At 38.6% G+C, this 15,846-nt stretch overlaps 1 protein-coding gene across 1 annotated transcript; it reads right to left on the bottom strand.

Annotated features, from left to right (window-relative positions):
• Positions 1–1,230: 1,230 nt before the first annotated feature.
• eny2 (ENY2 transcription and export complex 2 subunit) lies at positions 1,231–6,949 on the bottom strand. Its single transcript, XM_067602301.1, has 5 exons — positions 6,679–6,949; positions 6,368–6,445; positions 3,018–3,088; positions 1,838–1,912; positions 1,231–1,452 (listed from the first exon to the last, which is right to left on the bottom strand). Exons 2-5 carry the CDS (start codon positions 6,433–6,435, stop codon positions 1,379–1,381), a joined length of 288 nt encoding a protein of 95 aa, XP_067458402.1. The 5' UTR covers positions 6,436–6,445; positions 6,679–6,949; the 3' UTR covers positions 1,231–1,378.
• Between the last annotated feature and the right edge of the window lie 8,897 nt (positions 6,950–15,846).

Raw genomic sequence — 15,846 nt, 5'->3', positions numbered from 1 at the left:
ATCCACCTCTCCATGTGAACAGGGTCACTCCTGTTTATCTTGTCATGATCTCCTTCTCTCCATCCCCCCCGGCTCTCCTCTGTTGGGAACATGCTGTGATTCTGGGAAGTACAGCAGTGCCAGCCTTGTCATTACACGATCATGGTTCTTGGAATATAATGCTAATTCACAGCAACAGTTTTACTGTCAGCTATTTCAGTTCAGGCTCTTATTTGTCACATCTTTGTTTTGATTCCATCTTTGAAGCACCAGATGTGAAGCTACCCGCTGTGTTGATACCTGGAAGGACACACTACACATACAACTTAGAGGAAACGCTGCTTATTTAGATGGGAAGGGCAGTGGAAAAACACTTTTCACATTTCATAACATGTCCCATCAATATGTACTGTATTTTCTACCTTTTATACTGAATTACATAACTGTCTAAAGTGTAGTTGGAGTGAAAATATAATTGGAATAATAAGTCATTCTTACACTTATGCCAGAGGAGTGTAAATTGAATTATGCCAACTGTTTCCCACACTATATGAAGACTTCCTGGGAGGCTCTGGGGCTCATTTTCAGAACCGCTGCAGTACAAATACTTGACTACGGTTTTATTTATGGACACAGTATTAGCTCAATATTTAATCTAATATTTTTCAGTACTGATTTCATGGGTTGCATCACAGTGGTACAAAATGCAATCAGCAACTACATGTGCGCCTGCTTAAGTGAAAACCAAGAACTGCTATAAACCGATGGGAAGAAATCCACAACAGTAAAAGCTTCAGTTCAAATATAATACAGTTCTTCATTGCAGTTGCATGACTATACTATTTGTACAGGAAAGGACAGATAACACGTTTGTATTTTCATCTACTAGACAGGATACAGCACTTCATCAAGACTCTTGAAACTCCTGTCAAGACATCCTGACAGGATTACGCAAACTTTGTTTTGAAATCAATTGAACCCAGTTCACTCAGTTCCAACAGATCAAAACCTTTATTTCAACAGTGCAAGTACATTTACAAAACTTATGTAATAACTGCAGTCACAGGATCAGTAAAAACACACAACCAAATAACCAAGCGTGTAGTGTGTCAGCCAAAATCTCAAATGAAAAGAAAATCTCACAATTTAAGTATATTAATTTATTATAAACAGGGCACAAAATTAGCAACAGCCACCAGCCAAATGCTTGTATAATATGCATGTGGCTGGTAGATTTGCTTCACTCACTAGCCAAAAAAACAATAGTTATCTATTGAATGGCTGGTAAAATTGAAACATTTAGCCATTTGGCTGGTGGACAAAAAAGTTAATTTTGAGCCCTGATTATAAAATATTCTATATCTTGACAGTATAGGCTGATGTTCTAAGTAAATCTAAATTATGTGGCATGCTGAGCTAAGAATGCTCTTATTCTCTGTAGAAGCTCTTTCTTGACGCTGTCTGGCACCAAAGCTGCAAAAGAAGAAGAAATCCGTGATTGTGACAGCTACAATGCAGTAAGTAAACTTCTGTGTTTGCACATCCCCGTACTAGAAACATAACACGCCATGACCGCATTATCTGGCACCTCTGCATCTTCAATTATGGAGGGAAAATGATCACTCTAAAGCAAGGCTCTCGCTGTATTTGAGTGTGCAACACCAAACAACTGAATGCAATGCAAGTAACTGTGATTAACATGTATTTAACAGTGTTATGTTTTAGGGTGGTGTTAAGACTTTTATAAATCACTATGGGTGCTGGTAAAAACGAGGACAGCTGCCAAGTCACATGAGTGATAGTTTTATATTACATGAGTTATACCATGAATCTTTTCCAATTAGTTAAGTTGAGTTACCTCTTCCTTTAGGAGTAATCTCTACAACCAGGTCCTCCACAGTAACATGCTCCAAGCCTTTGTCTTTGATGACTTCTGCAAAGAAATGTAGATGATATTTTACCAATTTTGAACTCATCACAATGAGTTAAATAACTAATCAAAGAGAGGACGATGATGGAAGCAGTAACATGGAGAAAAACAAAACATCAGAGCGGAAACGTTACCCTCACAACAGTCTTAACAAAACAAAGCAAGTAGACACAACTATGTCATTCCTCTCACACTAACTGAATTCAAAGTGATTTGGCTTTTCAAAGGTCCAAATAAAAAGCCACAGAAATGACTCCAAGCAGCTTGTGCAACATAATGTCAGCTCCCTAGCAGAACTCTTTAGTAAAACACTTCAGTTTCAACAGTCAAATACATATATACAGTGCTTATTATGTCCTAATTTTCTACTTTTTTATCTCCAAGCAATTTAAAAGACTGTTTTGCTCATTTCAGTGCTTTTTCATGATTTTAATGGCAACCCAAGAAAACTTTTGTGCTGCCATTGCTTTTGGACATGTAGCACAATTGTGTGACTATTGTAACAAATACTGATGTTTTGATAATGTTGGGGTTATTTTTTATTTTTTGTGCTTTTGAGAACTCCAACGACCAGTTCCAGGCCACTCTAATATTTCATGGCTGACGAGAAGCTGCACAAATTATTAAAACAAGAACTCTGATTCACAATAGAAAATGAATTCAGTTGGAACCCATTATTACTCTAATACTGACTGTTAGGCCTGTTAACGTTTTAGAAAACTAAATTCAGTTTGTAATGTTGTCTGATACTGTAAAAAGTTTGTTTCAATCGGTAACATTTGTAAATGGTGGTGAAAACAGGCCTACATTTTTGATTATGATCAATAGACAAATGCAGAAAATGTTGATTTTTTTCATCTATAATTAAGAATTTGCTAGTGAACAAAACTATGAGCTGTGGTCAAAAGACTGAGCATTTAAATTGGATTTAGAAGAATCAAAGCACGTTCATTCATCAGCAAATATGTCCTATAATTCCCATTTACAATATGAGAAGAAATTGTGCAGAAACAAATGAAGATAAAGTTTCTTAATGAAGTAGCATCTTTCCTCAGCAGGTACAAGTTATGCTAACCTTCAATCTGCTCAACAGTGCTGTTGTGTTTACCTTTGCAGTGAGCCTTCATCTGGTCCTTCCATCCACACTCAGTGAGCTTAGCTCTCAGTAACTCCTTCAGTCTGTCAACAAGATGCAAGGACATATGAGAATACAGCTAGCACGTCTCTGTCTCACGCTAATTACGTTAACAGCTGGCAACATCTCGGTCTTGATTGCAACATCATTTGGTCCTTAGAAATAACATTCTCTCTGTTATGTTGACAATATCACTGTGTCCTAATTAATTTTTGAAGAATGATACTTCTGTGCAAGTTAGATAAAAGAATATGAGATAGAGCAGCCGTCTTCCTCATAGTTTGGAGTAGCTATAGCAGTTCAGTATGAGTATAGTTCCTGCCTGTTGAACATAGCAGGCACGTTTTTGCCCTCTAATAGCTGGCAATCTCTCCGTCTTACTCGATGTGATGAGAATATCAAGCTATACATGTACACTATTGAGATATTGAAAAGTGACAGAGTAGAAAGACATCTTCCCTGTATATATTTGAATATTTATATATTTAGTATTCATGCAATATGCTAAGTTAGTTTATTCCCACGTTTAACTTAAAAAGTAATTGTTACAGATTCCCTCCAGACATATTTTAAGATGTACAGTGGGGTCCAAAAATCTGAGATCACATTGAAAATCTCTAATATTTTCACAGAAACCTGAAAATAATCAGAAAGTTTGAGGAAGTCATGACATATTAAATGAAGAGGAAATATTTAAGTTACTGCACTATTCTAGGTCAGCAATCAAATTTAAGCTAATTTGTGGCACTGTCCAACTTAACTCCTTTGTACAAAAGGTCAGGTTTCCTTGAGTTGCATCCCTTCCTTTGAAACACCGAGGCGTGGATTTGATCTTCTCATCAGAGACTCACTTAAGTAACTCAACTTGCAGTCACTGTTATAAATATGGCTGTGCCTCAAGTTTCCAGAAGATCATTGCTTACTAAGTAGCACTGTGACAGTGGGAAACATGGCATCAGAACTAAGTAAAAGTGTCAAAGTCAAATTGTTATTCTAAGCAAAGAGGGGCTTTCTCAGCATCAAATCATAGCTTGACTCAAGGTTTTTAAGGGGGCAGTGCGTGAGACTCTAAAACACTTTGAAGAAACTGGATCAGTTGTATCCAAAGCACGATCAGGCAGACCAAAAACGACCACATCATCACCATCAGAAGATCAATACATCAAGCTTAGTTCCCTGAGAGATAGAAAAGCAACTTCATCACAGATACGGAATTTGTAAAATAAAGAACACAAGACTCCAATCAGCCAAAGTACCATCAAAAGAAAGCTGTCTGTGTGGTCTCAGAGGATGAGTAGCAGTTTCTAAACCACTTCTCAGGAGGGAAAATAAAGCCAAACATTCGGGGTGGGCTAAGGAGTACCAGCATTTGCCAGTGGGTGACTGGAAAAAAAAGTCCTATTTACTGATGAATCCAAGTTTGAGATTTATGGCAGTAACAGAAGGGTGTATGTAAGTAGATGAACTGGAGAGAGAATGATACTGCAGTGTATCAAACCCACAGTGAAACACGGTGGTGGGAATATTCAAGTCTGGGGATGTTTTGCCTACTGTGGAGTTGAACACCTGCACCGAACTGACTCCACCCTGACCAAAGAGAAGTAGCACTCCACTCTTCAGAGACATGCTGTACCCTCTGGTTTGCATCATTGTGGAGAAGGATTCATACTGCAGCAGGATAATGACCCCAAACACACCTCAAAACTTTACAAGAACTACTTAAAGACCAAAGAAGACCAAGGAGTCCTGACTGTCATGGACTTTTCTCCACAGTCACCTGACCTCAACCCCATTGAACATTTATAGGGGCACTTGAAGCCTGAGAAAGCCGAGCCTTCAGTGACATCAGAAGAAGCTCTTTGGAACACTGTCAGATCCTGCTGGGATAACATGGGTCATCAGGTTTTGCACAAACTTGTGGAGTTCATGCCGGCTCGAGTGCATGCTGTCATAAAAGCAAAAGGGGGACATACCAAATACTAAGATATTCTGAAATTCATTTCAAAGATTCAACTTTTCACTCAAATTGTTAAGCTGATATTATCATTTGTAATGAAAAAAAATTTTTATGTAATGGTCTCAGACTTTTGGACCTGTATATAAAATACTCTAGTTTGAATAATAATTTGTGTCTCATCTGTTTTTTTCCACAAAAAAAGTTCAATTATCTTAATAATTAAAATTACATCTTCTCCTTCTCCCTCATTAAAAATTCCAGAATCTATGAATATGCAAAGATACTTCATCTCTGAAGTTTAACTGTTGGACACAAAATGTCTCCGACTTCACAGTGAAGTCCATTTTCAGTGTTTGTGCACTGTAGGCTTCAAGTTTCCACATCACACTTGTGAAAGTTGAATACTGGACCAGGATTGGCTCCAAACTAGTTGTGATAACATAAGTCATGCTCACAGGCCCACCCCTTCAGATTGGATTTTCAGTGAACACAGAGAAACTTTCCACCTTCAGCAGATGAATGTGAAAACAGTCTTTTAGTGTCAAAATCTGCACAGTGAAGCTCAAACATTCAACTGTAGGAGCAAGAAGAAAAACAGATTCTGGACAATGCCATAGAGATGTGTTATTGCATGACTTTAACCAGCATTTGATGAAGAATAGAGAATATGTCATTACCCATGCCTGGCTTAAAGAGACACTTCAGTATTTTTCAACCTGGACCCTTTTTATTTCTAAGTGACTAATGGGGACGACAGTTTTTGAAATTGGTTTAGTGTTGAGCAAGAGCTCAATGGCTGACTTTGAAAATCTTTTAGTTAACACTATGCTACACTTTCTGTAGTCCAACACAACAAACTATTCCCGGCACTCTTCTCTTCATCTCTGTCATGGCTGAATATTTAGCTGATTTCAACAACTCAACTGCTTTCAGCGCGAGACTTCTTGAGCAAGACTTGGTCAGACACAACAACAAACAGACCGAATTAAGCAAAAGGTAAAGAAAAAGATTGATTTCTCTGTATGGTCCTTTCCATAATGTTGTCAGACACTTAGAATAACAATCTGAGCCTGTCAGTGGCAAAAACAAGCACTTCAGTGGACGTACATTGACGAGGTGCTGTTGCCCCAAAGTATTATATTGCAGCCCAATACTGGCCCCATTTCATAAACTTAGTCACTTAGACACAAAATGGGAAAATAGGGTCCAGATTGAAAAATACCAAAGTTTCCCTTTAAGTCAGACACACAATAATAAGTCACTGATAACGTAATTAGCTATAAAAAACGATGTCTTCACGTCTGCCACAATAACTAACGACAATGTTAACATTACCAACTAGCTTACTTGTGATATCATATCTCACCTCTCTCGCTCACCCATCTCTGTCAGCTTCTGGTTCACTGTTGCCCTCATTCTGGACTCTTTGCTCATATTATTTTACCTGTGAGGAGAGAAAATGCCACATCGTGTTTAGACTTTCAATCTTGAGTCAAGCTGGCGCTGCAAAGTTAAAAAAAAAACCCACAATGTTTAACTGTCATCAACAACTGGCTGCTGCTAATACTGTCAACGCTGAGATGCTATACAGTGTATAGTATACAGCACACAATGACGTTAGTAACAGTTACTTCAGGGCTTCATTTGCTAAATTTGTAAAAAATTGTTCAAATTTACACGCTTGAGAAGGAAGAAGTTCGGGGTCTTCAGTAACGTTATTACCACAGACGTCTGCAGACTCTTCTGTGGCGCACATGAAAAAGTTAGGATGAGTAAACGTCAGCTGCCTGTAACGACGCAGCGGACATATTTGGACCGAACGTCACAAAATCCGCCAATTCTATGAGCTAAACTCTACGTTTGATCTACGTTTTAAAGCAAATTAGCTTCAAAATTATGGCCGATACGTTGCTACTGAAAAGAGCGGCTGCGCTTTTGATTTTAACGTCCGATATTGGATTCCGACAGGAAACATTGGCTGGTTCAATGGTTCCTACGCCTTCACCAGACGCAGTACTCTGTGACGCCACACGGCGGCAGTGTTGGTTAATGGATCAAATCTAAATCAGTTCAGTAACAGAGTGAGTGTGGTGTCATTATCATTATCAGTCTTCACACGAACACATTCTGTTGATGTTTTCCTCTTGTTTTTATATTCTTTTATTTCAGAAATAAGTAATAACTGGGTTTGTCACCAGCCATGATGTGTTTTTCCACTTGTAATTATCAGGAAATATTGTGTGTACTGCCTCTGTACTGTAGTCATTGGTTCATCTTTGGGGATCTGTATCAGCTGAGGCAAGTATGTAAGTGGTCCTACATTAAAAATGATGCCTTTTTTGGTTTTGTTAATATAATGATTCATTTTCTGACAAAATGTAAGGCTGATTCAATTTCAGAAAGTGCAAGAATTGAACTAACTATAAACATTTTCCTTTCCAGTGGGTGGTCAGCAGTGTATGTAGTTTTCCATGCAGGGACTACAGTGTGTATAGATGGTTGTTCAGAGACTACTCATAAGCACAGTTATGTAACTTATATGTAATTCCAAATGTGCTCTGACTGACGCAAACGCACTCAGTAATATGTGTTTATTTGAAATGGGGTTGAATGAAGTGTTATATATATTTCCAAATGCAGTCCTATACCGTGCTACTCCTGTAAGTGCTATGTGTGGAGATTCTTAGACTTGCTGGAGAACAAAAGAAAGAAAAAAAAGACAACACCTTCTCACCCCATCACCATCACCATCACCATGAACCACCTGACACATATCTAAGGCATCAGCCATTAGTAAACGTGTGAAGGGAGTCTCTCTGATCATCCATACTTGATAAGTTGTGTAATAACAATATTTGCAAGACTGTTTTTAACCACTAAAATCATTGAAGGCCACGTCATTTCCCCACAATGTCTATGGTTTTACATGTTCCCAAAGCAACAACATCCTACTTTTTTTAAAAGTATATGACATGCTTGAGAAAACATCAAACTCGATACTCAACAGAGAAGGCTAGTACTTTTGGAAAATGGTGTTTTACATACGAATTTAAAGGAAAAATTTATATCTAATTATTACATCTAAAGGACTGATGAGGATTACTAAGTAAATTGGAGAACTGATGATATGATTGAAGTCCGAGGGCATAGACTTAATTTCAGATTTTGGGGGACAAACCTTGGATCAGAAAATCATACAAACATACTCTGTTTTCTCCACTTTTCAAGAAGTATGGAAATAGAATCTATAAGTTTATATGAGACATGTCTGAAGGTATTAGAGTGAGTATAGTCACCGGTTACTGTGACATCCAGAAAGACAATAAATAGACAATATAAACACAAATCACAGCAATCTGTTTTGTTTTAAAATAATGCAAAAAAAAATTCAAGCAGCCAGAAGGTTTCTGCCGACCATAAATGGGAAAGGTTGTTGTACATCAGACCAAAGCTGACGAGTCTCCATGTATCCTGAAATCCACACCTGTTATCCAAATGGATGCAAGAAGTGCGTAATTACAAGGGTGAAGGTTTCCCATCGTGCATAATCACCATCTGGATCACAACAGCATTAAAGTTTCAGTTGAACAATTGTTAAACTGGCCAAATAACAAACACAACTTCTGGTAAAAATTTTAAATAAAATTCTCATCAGTAAATAATGAAAAATATCCAAATGAAAATGATGGATAAGAAATTGGATGCAGCAGGATATGTGGTCTCAGTCTGGGCTCGGTGATGTGGCATTATGTGAAATTATAGCTGCTTCTTCAGGTCAGCCAACTTCATTAATGGGAGAGTGCCAACTGTTGAAAATACTCACATTACCTCTAATTACTTTCTGTGTAAGCCAAACACTGTGCAGCACTGGAAATGCACCATGTCCGTTGTGAATTAAGTGGTGGCAGCACCATACTGAGGCAGGTTTATGGAGGAGCACGGCAACAAAAGAAAGAGACCTGCTGCAGGCGGCAAAAGAAGAGTGACTTATGACTTTTTTTCCAGCAAAATACCAACAAAAAGCAAAGCCAAAGCTGCAAAACAACAACATTAATATCACATCATATATCTAACAGAAAAAAGTCTGTAACTGGGGTGATGTATGCCCCAATGCCACCTTTTTAAAGGTCTGGTCACCCAGGTTACACTACCTTTCCATCCTTTCATGATCACTCAAGCAGACTGTATCTCTGGGTCAGCAATAATTCTGTGAGCTGTGTGTTGCTTCACTGGTTATCTGGTAATCAATGCGGGTAGATTCCCATTTTTGTCTCCCTCAGAGGCTGCTGCCAACAGCATTCAGCTTTTTGTCTCATATAAAACATTTTTTTTGGTAAGAAATAGTCTTCTAGCCTTTAGCTTTCAATCAGTATTGTGGCAGAAGATTATCTTCGTCTAGGTGGATGCCATAGTTTTTAGATTACTTGGATCAGAGAGTGATTTTGCCCCACCAAATTAGTATTTTCAATTGCATAATTCAGTGTAATAGATCACCTGGGACATCTAATCAAGTTTGCTTTGCAAACGATAGTTAGTTTCATTGATTTTTTGGTTTGTTGTAGGTTATATGTTTTGGGTTGTGTGCATTTATATGTCATTGTAACAGCAATGATGTGATAAATATGAAATATGTTGCAGTTATGTGCTTGCTGAGCTCCTAAGCTTTTAAAAAAGTACATATGGTTTTGTACTGAACTAAATGAAACAATTTGAACCAGTGGCAGACCAAGCTATGTAAGATATTTAAAGGATGGATTCACCATTTTTCAAGTTGTTCTAAAACAACAGTCCCAGGTGCCCAAATGATCATTGAAATTGTTGTTGTTTTTTTTTTTTTACTATAACCATTCCTCCTGTTCATACTGACCATTAGAAGATCCCTTCTTAATGCATTTACAAGTGATGGGGGGCGAGATCTACAGTCCTCCTTCTGTGCAAAAATGTATTTAAAAGTTTATCTGAAGCTAATATGAAGCTTCATAACAGTGAGGAAAACCCCTTTCACTGTTCATATGGACACCTGACTGTTGTTTAAAGACAGATTTAAAAAACTGTGAACCTGTCCTGATTTTTTTCCTATAGACAGCTGAGCTCATTTCTTGTACACACAAACCTTCACTTTGTGTGTGCACAATAGTAGCTGTGATCTTCACATGTGGAGGAATGTGGAATAAGGTAATTCTGCTAAAAGATTAAAGAAAGGCAGTGAGGAATTTAGATGCATGATATAAGCACTGTCTCTTGAAAAGACAGGCTGTAATTATGCTAACTAGTTTCTAGTAACAAATTCATTATATTGAGCTTGCTTTCTGTTGCTTGCATTGTTGAAATCTTCAACTACACAAAACAGTAACTGTCTGGCAAAGAGATGTCAAAACATTTTCATATATCATTTGGTAAATAAGTCATTACTTTTTTAATCTTTCTTTAATTCCATCCCAAAGGACAAAGCATTACACATTAATGTCTATCATTTAACTTTCATTATCATGTTCAAGCAGTTTTTTTCCCTTTTCCTAAGCAGTTCTATCTTTTCAACCTCAAAACCCTTTGCTTGTCAAACCCTCTTGAGTTCTGCCTCACTGTTTTTGAGGTTATCGGAATATTCTCAGCTCTCTAGGCACGGCTGAACGGCATGCATCATTTAGTAGATCTAAAAGAGTACTCTTACAATAAAACAATGTTACATATAGGTGTTTTGTAAAGGTAATAGTTGATGAGTAATGAAATACAATCTTGCCATGCAAAGTTTTAAATAAGGCAGGAGACTGAAAATGAGAGGAGAAATGGAAAAATTAAACAAAGACGATTCATGCAGAATGAAGTTTTCCTGTGTTTCAGTCTGGTGTACAAATCTCAGAAGATGCTGCTAGTACTTGACATACAAAATAAGTCAGAGCGTTATTGAGTCTGAACAGGTCTGCAAAAACTCTCATATTTAAAGGGCTAAGACTTTTTGCCTTATTATAGAATGCCTTGTGACACTGCTACCACTGCTGTTCTGCTCAGTTGCTCTGTTTAATTAATCATTTTACTGACTTCTGGTAGCTCACTTGAGTTTAATTGCTTCTGTTTCATTTACTTTACCTAAAATCCAGCAAGGGTCACATTTAGTCTCACCTGACAAGATACCTGGCCCGAAAAGTCACAGCAAACTTTAAAGGAATGTTAGAACACCATTTTATGCCTTTTAGAGCAAAGTGACAAGAAGGGAAGCTTGTATATGTAATGCATAAGGCTGACCAGGACTACATTTTATGCCCAGATACGAGAATCTCCCTTTTGAAGTCTGGCTGGGAGTTACTCCTTGTCTGTCTGAGAGGGGGATTTAGAGGGCTTCTTCTCATGTTCAAGTGGGAAATGCCTCTCCCCTGCAGTACTTCATGACAGAGTGATTGATGCCCTACCTGCTCCAGGCAGAGTAATGGCCTTCTATGTGAGCGCAGGTCTACATGACCTGTCTGTCTGTGTGGAGGCTCGGTTAATTACCTGCCTCTCTGCTGACAGTTGGCTGGCTCAATGAGGAGAGGGTGAAAAGTTAGTGAGTGGTTTTTATTGCCGCCAGAAATCATTTCTACAGCTCAGACACAATCTAAAGGTGTTTGTATCTCTATTTAGTTTAGTGGACATGCTCAAGCAGATGCGCCTTTAGGGTGAAAGGGGAGGAACCCTGTGCAACAAGGTGTATGAGGAATTTCCGTCGCACTCAGAACTTTTGAGACGCTCCTTATCTGCTCTCCTTCTCCCTCTACAATCGACATAGTCCCAGCCTATTACTACAGTTATCTTAGCTGAAGCAGCCTGGGGCAGCTGGACAGCTAAGAGAAGAGATGTGCTGCACTCCCAGCAAAGCAACAATCCACAGGGATCCTCATCTGAAGGCTTTTTACAATGGGGTAACCATAAACCATGAGATGTGCCACAGTAGTGCTGTTTTTCATGAGCATAGCATGAGGTTCTTCTCTTTGTTTCATACGAAGAGGCAATTATTTTCTCTGCTAGAACTTGGAGAGGAGAAAGGGTGGATAATCCCCAGACTAAAAAGCTGATACTTCAGTGAGTTCAGCCTTTGGCCAACAAGCCCTCGAGACCTTGTCCTAAAACTCTAAATTGGGTGTCTACATTAAATTGGCTGTTTTTATGGCTTTGCCTTTTAGCTGACATCCCTTCCCCCGCTAAGAAGTCATTTCAGAGCCTGATGTGCTAATTATAGATATATGGCACTTCACACTTGGCATGGTTAGCAAGGAAAATTCTTACTAGATGCAACAGGAAATGCAGGGGAGGGAACCACCTGCATTCACCCGATAATAACCAGCTCACAAATTACCATTTACCATCTTAATCTGACAACAAATTCATGATGAACAGCAGAGCACAACTAATCTGAGCTATTGTGTTCATATTGGAAACGCAGATTTCCAAGCAGTAATTATCTTTTCTTATGATGTATTTTTAGCATGCATTGTAAAATGGGGCATTTTGGGAAGAAAACAGCACCACTGTTTTTTAAATACAACACAGTCTCTTCATGTAGGAGCACAGAGTCAGTGCTCTTTTGTCCGTCATATAATAATAATTATTATATGACGATAAATAATGCATCATAATTTCCTCAACCAATTTCTTTGATAAATTAATGTTTAAGCGATACTTATTCAAATTCATTTTAAAAGTTGTCATGATGCCAGAAATATTTAACGCATTCCATTTCCTGACTGTGTAGCCTCCGGTGTCACACAAGTTCAGTCTCTGAGTGATCGTCTCCAGTTGCCATCTGCTCTTCTAACTTTGCCAAAATGAGACAACCAGCATTTTTATAGAGGCTTCCAGAGGATGCCAATTAACAGCACTCTCACTGCTCTGTGCCACTCCCCACTCTTCCCCATAGGCATTGAACAGATTCTACTCCATACCATTAACTTGAATGCTGCCATTTCCACTAAATTGTATGTTTTGCCACCCCCGAGGACATGTTTGTACTTATTTGTTATGGATTCTTTAATAAAACACATTATAAACATATACATATATTCCTAACATTGTCCTCTTTGGGTGCACACCTGTGTCCTTTTCAATGAACACAGTGGTGAGCCAGTCGCAGCATTAAGTGGCATCATCGCTCATGCTTTGGCAGTCTGATAGGACAGAGAGATCTTTAGTGCATCGGTATGTGTGTGTGGGTTGCATCTACATTACCGTGAGACAGAGGGAGGCCTCTGCGGCTGACGAAAATGATTTCTTCCTATACATTATGTTTGAAGTTCTCAAAGTCTAAGTGACACTCTTCAAGTTTTTGTCTGTTTAGCTCATGTTATCCAGTTCTTTTCAGATATGTTCTAATGCCTGATCTCATGTATGGTAGTCACACTGCCATCTTTTTTTTTTCCCCATCCAAAAACCAATAATAATTTACACTGTCCCTTTACAACAGTCAACATTTGGAAGGCCCATTTTGCTGTTAGGTTTTGCACTGATTCCCAATAGATGTTACTTTTTGAACATTGTAAGTCCAGATGTGGTGATATCAAATGACCAACCAGACTTTCAAAATTAACAGCAATGAGGGTGTCCTTGTGGCTTAGAGGTTATGACTTGAACCATGAAATGTAATGTCCTTGGTTCAAATCCAGCTGGGGTCTTGTGTTGCATCTCTCTCACTCATTTCCTGTCATCTCTTTACTATTCCTTATTCATTACCCATGTAGGCTTGTAATCTCAGCGCTCTGTAAGTCATTACATGATTGACATTACAACATGGACTAATGTACAGAGTCCCAGGGGTTGCTCAAATCATAAATGGGACAGCTAACAAAGTCAACCCCCAAGCTGGTTAACTAAATGCATGGCTGTTGGAATCCAAGTGACATTATGAGCTATTTTAGTGCCCAACTGCACAGATATTGCACTAGTTCACTAATTACCAGTACCAACACTGTCATTCAGAAAACAAAAATTCATGCTTGGGATTGCCTGTAGGTTGAATTACCATAAAGAGATACTCCAAGGGTTCGTATGGACTCTCATAAAGTAGGGAGACTCCTGCATTTCCCATTATGCAACTCAATAGCATCTTTTTGTTTGACCCTCCCTGCCTTGTAAATGTATTTTAAAGTCCACAATCCCAAATTTGTGACACAGGCATTCTGATAAGAACACGTTGTCTCCAAGCCCAAGTTGAAATAGCCCTGATGACATGTTGATATATCTACAGAATGCATGCAAATGATCTATATATGTATCAATGTGTACTGTATCTGTGCTTAGACATACAAAATCCATTTTGGATGAAAGTTTCTTAAGGTAATAATGAAATACTTCATAGTGACTCATAACCTTATAGCAACTCATAATTTGCTTTATACTGGCATCATTTTCTGATGAGTGGGTGGGAGTGGTTCGTTCTTGATTCTCAAATCCTGCCCTCCATGTGTGACTCATATTATTACAAAGATGTGCTTATTTCTCCATCATTACTGGGCGTGAAAAACCCAGAATTGGGTCTGCATTGAGCTGTTGATTCTGAATGCCACTAAATTGCCTGTATGCGCCACAGCCTCTTCTTCGCTTCTAAATGATGTGGTGCTAAGGAGTCTCTTGTGTTGTTGGTGAACACACACACACACACACAGAGCGAAAGAGAGAGAGAGAGAGAGAGAGGGGAGAGGAGTAGATGTCAGAGCGATGTGATTGCTCATGCTTTCTTGTTTGCCCATGTTGGTGGGAGAAGAGTGCTCTGTGTGCTCTGAGGCTCCCTGACTTCATTACCTGGAAGGGCAGCCCGTCTTGATAAATGGTCCACTTGGTGAGAAACATTTGTCACCTTACATACACAATAACGCACAGAAACACATGGTTATACCATACGCACACATAACACCAGCGACAAACACATGACCTCACACATGCTCACACTGAAACACCCTTCAAAAAAACCTAAATAAAATACAGCCAGTGCTTTGTCAAGGCAGTTTTGTCATGATAGCTGTTACGAGGAGACAGAAGCAGTTATCATGGTGTCAGTGATAAAGGGTCTGAGCTGAAGTGTTTGTTACTGACTGGATACGCTGTCACAACTCTGCATTCATCATCACATTGATGAACTTCAGAGTCTAATGATTCCCCACTACTAATGTGTGTGGGAATGAAAAATAAGGATCAATTACATTGCTTTTCCACTTTGCAGTGAGTTGGCACTTTTCCTTCACCAAATGTGCTTATTTAACCAGAATGTCTTAAATGTTAATCAGACCTGCCCTCGGGCAAACGGTGTCAATCTGTTTGGTATGAAAAATGTGATTCATCACAGTTGTCTTTTATTTATTAGAAATGTATCATACCATATTACACATAACCATATACACAGCAAGTCATCCACATAGTCCATTGTTATAATAGCGTATTCCTTACAATTTTGTGAAACACGTCCGTCTTTGTCCAGCAGCTGGTAATGAGTTTGTGGGATTCTGTCAAATACCCAGCCGACAGATATATCTGATATGATGGAAGAGCCTATTTTTGAAAATGCTTCACGCAAGAGTCCAGGATGCCCGGACATTGATCGATGACTTCCAAGAGGGGAAACGGAGAAGAGACAGAATATAAAAATTCTGTCTGGCAAACAGATATGTCATTAATGTGCTAAACGTTTGTGGATAATCTCACCCCTAATCATATTTTTTTTCTCATGACAGCTTCAGTCATCGTATCTTTCCAAAGGCCCCTGCTTGGATTTCCAAATTAGATTTCTCACAGAAATTATAGCAATCACCACCTCTTGAGTAAACTTTCTAAACATATTGGTTATGTTGCTAATTACACAAGAGCACAAATAGAAAATGCATG

The sequence above is a fragment of the Thunnus thynnus genome, chromosome 10 (genome assembly GCF_963924715.1).
Source record: "Thunnus thynnus chromosome 10, fThuThy2.1, whole genome shotgun sequence".
NCBI classification, from domain to species: Eukaryota; Metazoa; Chordata; class Actinopteri; order Scombriformes; family Scombridae; genus Thunnus; species Thunnus thynnus.
This window is presented reverse-complemented; position numbering and strand designations above follow the sequence as displayed.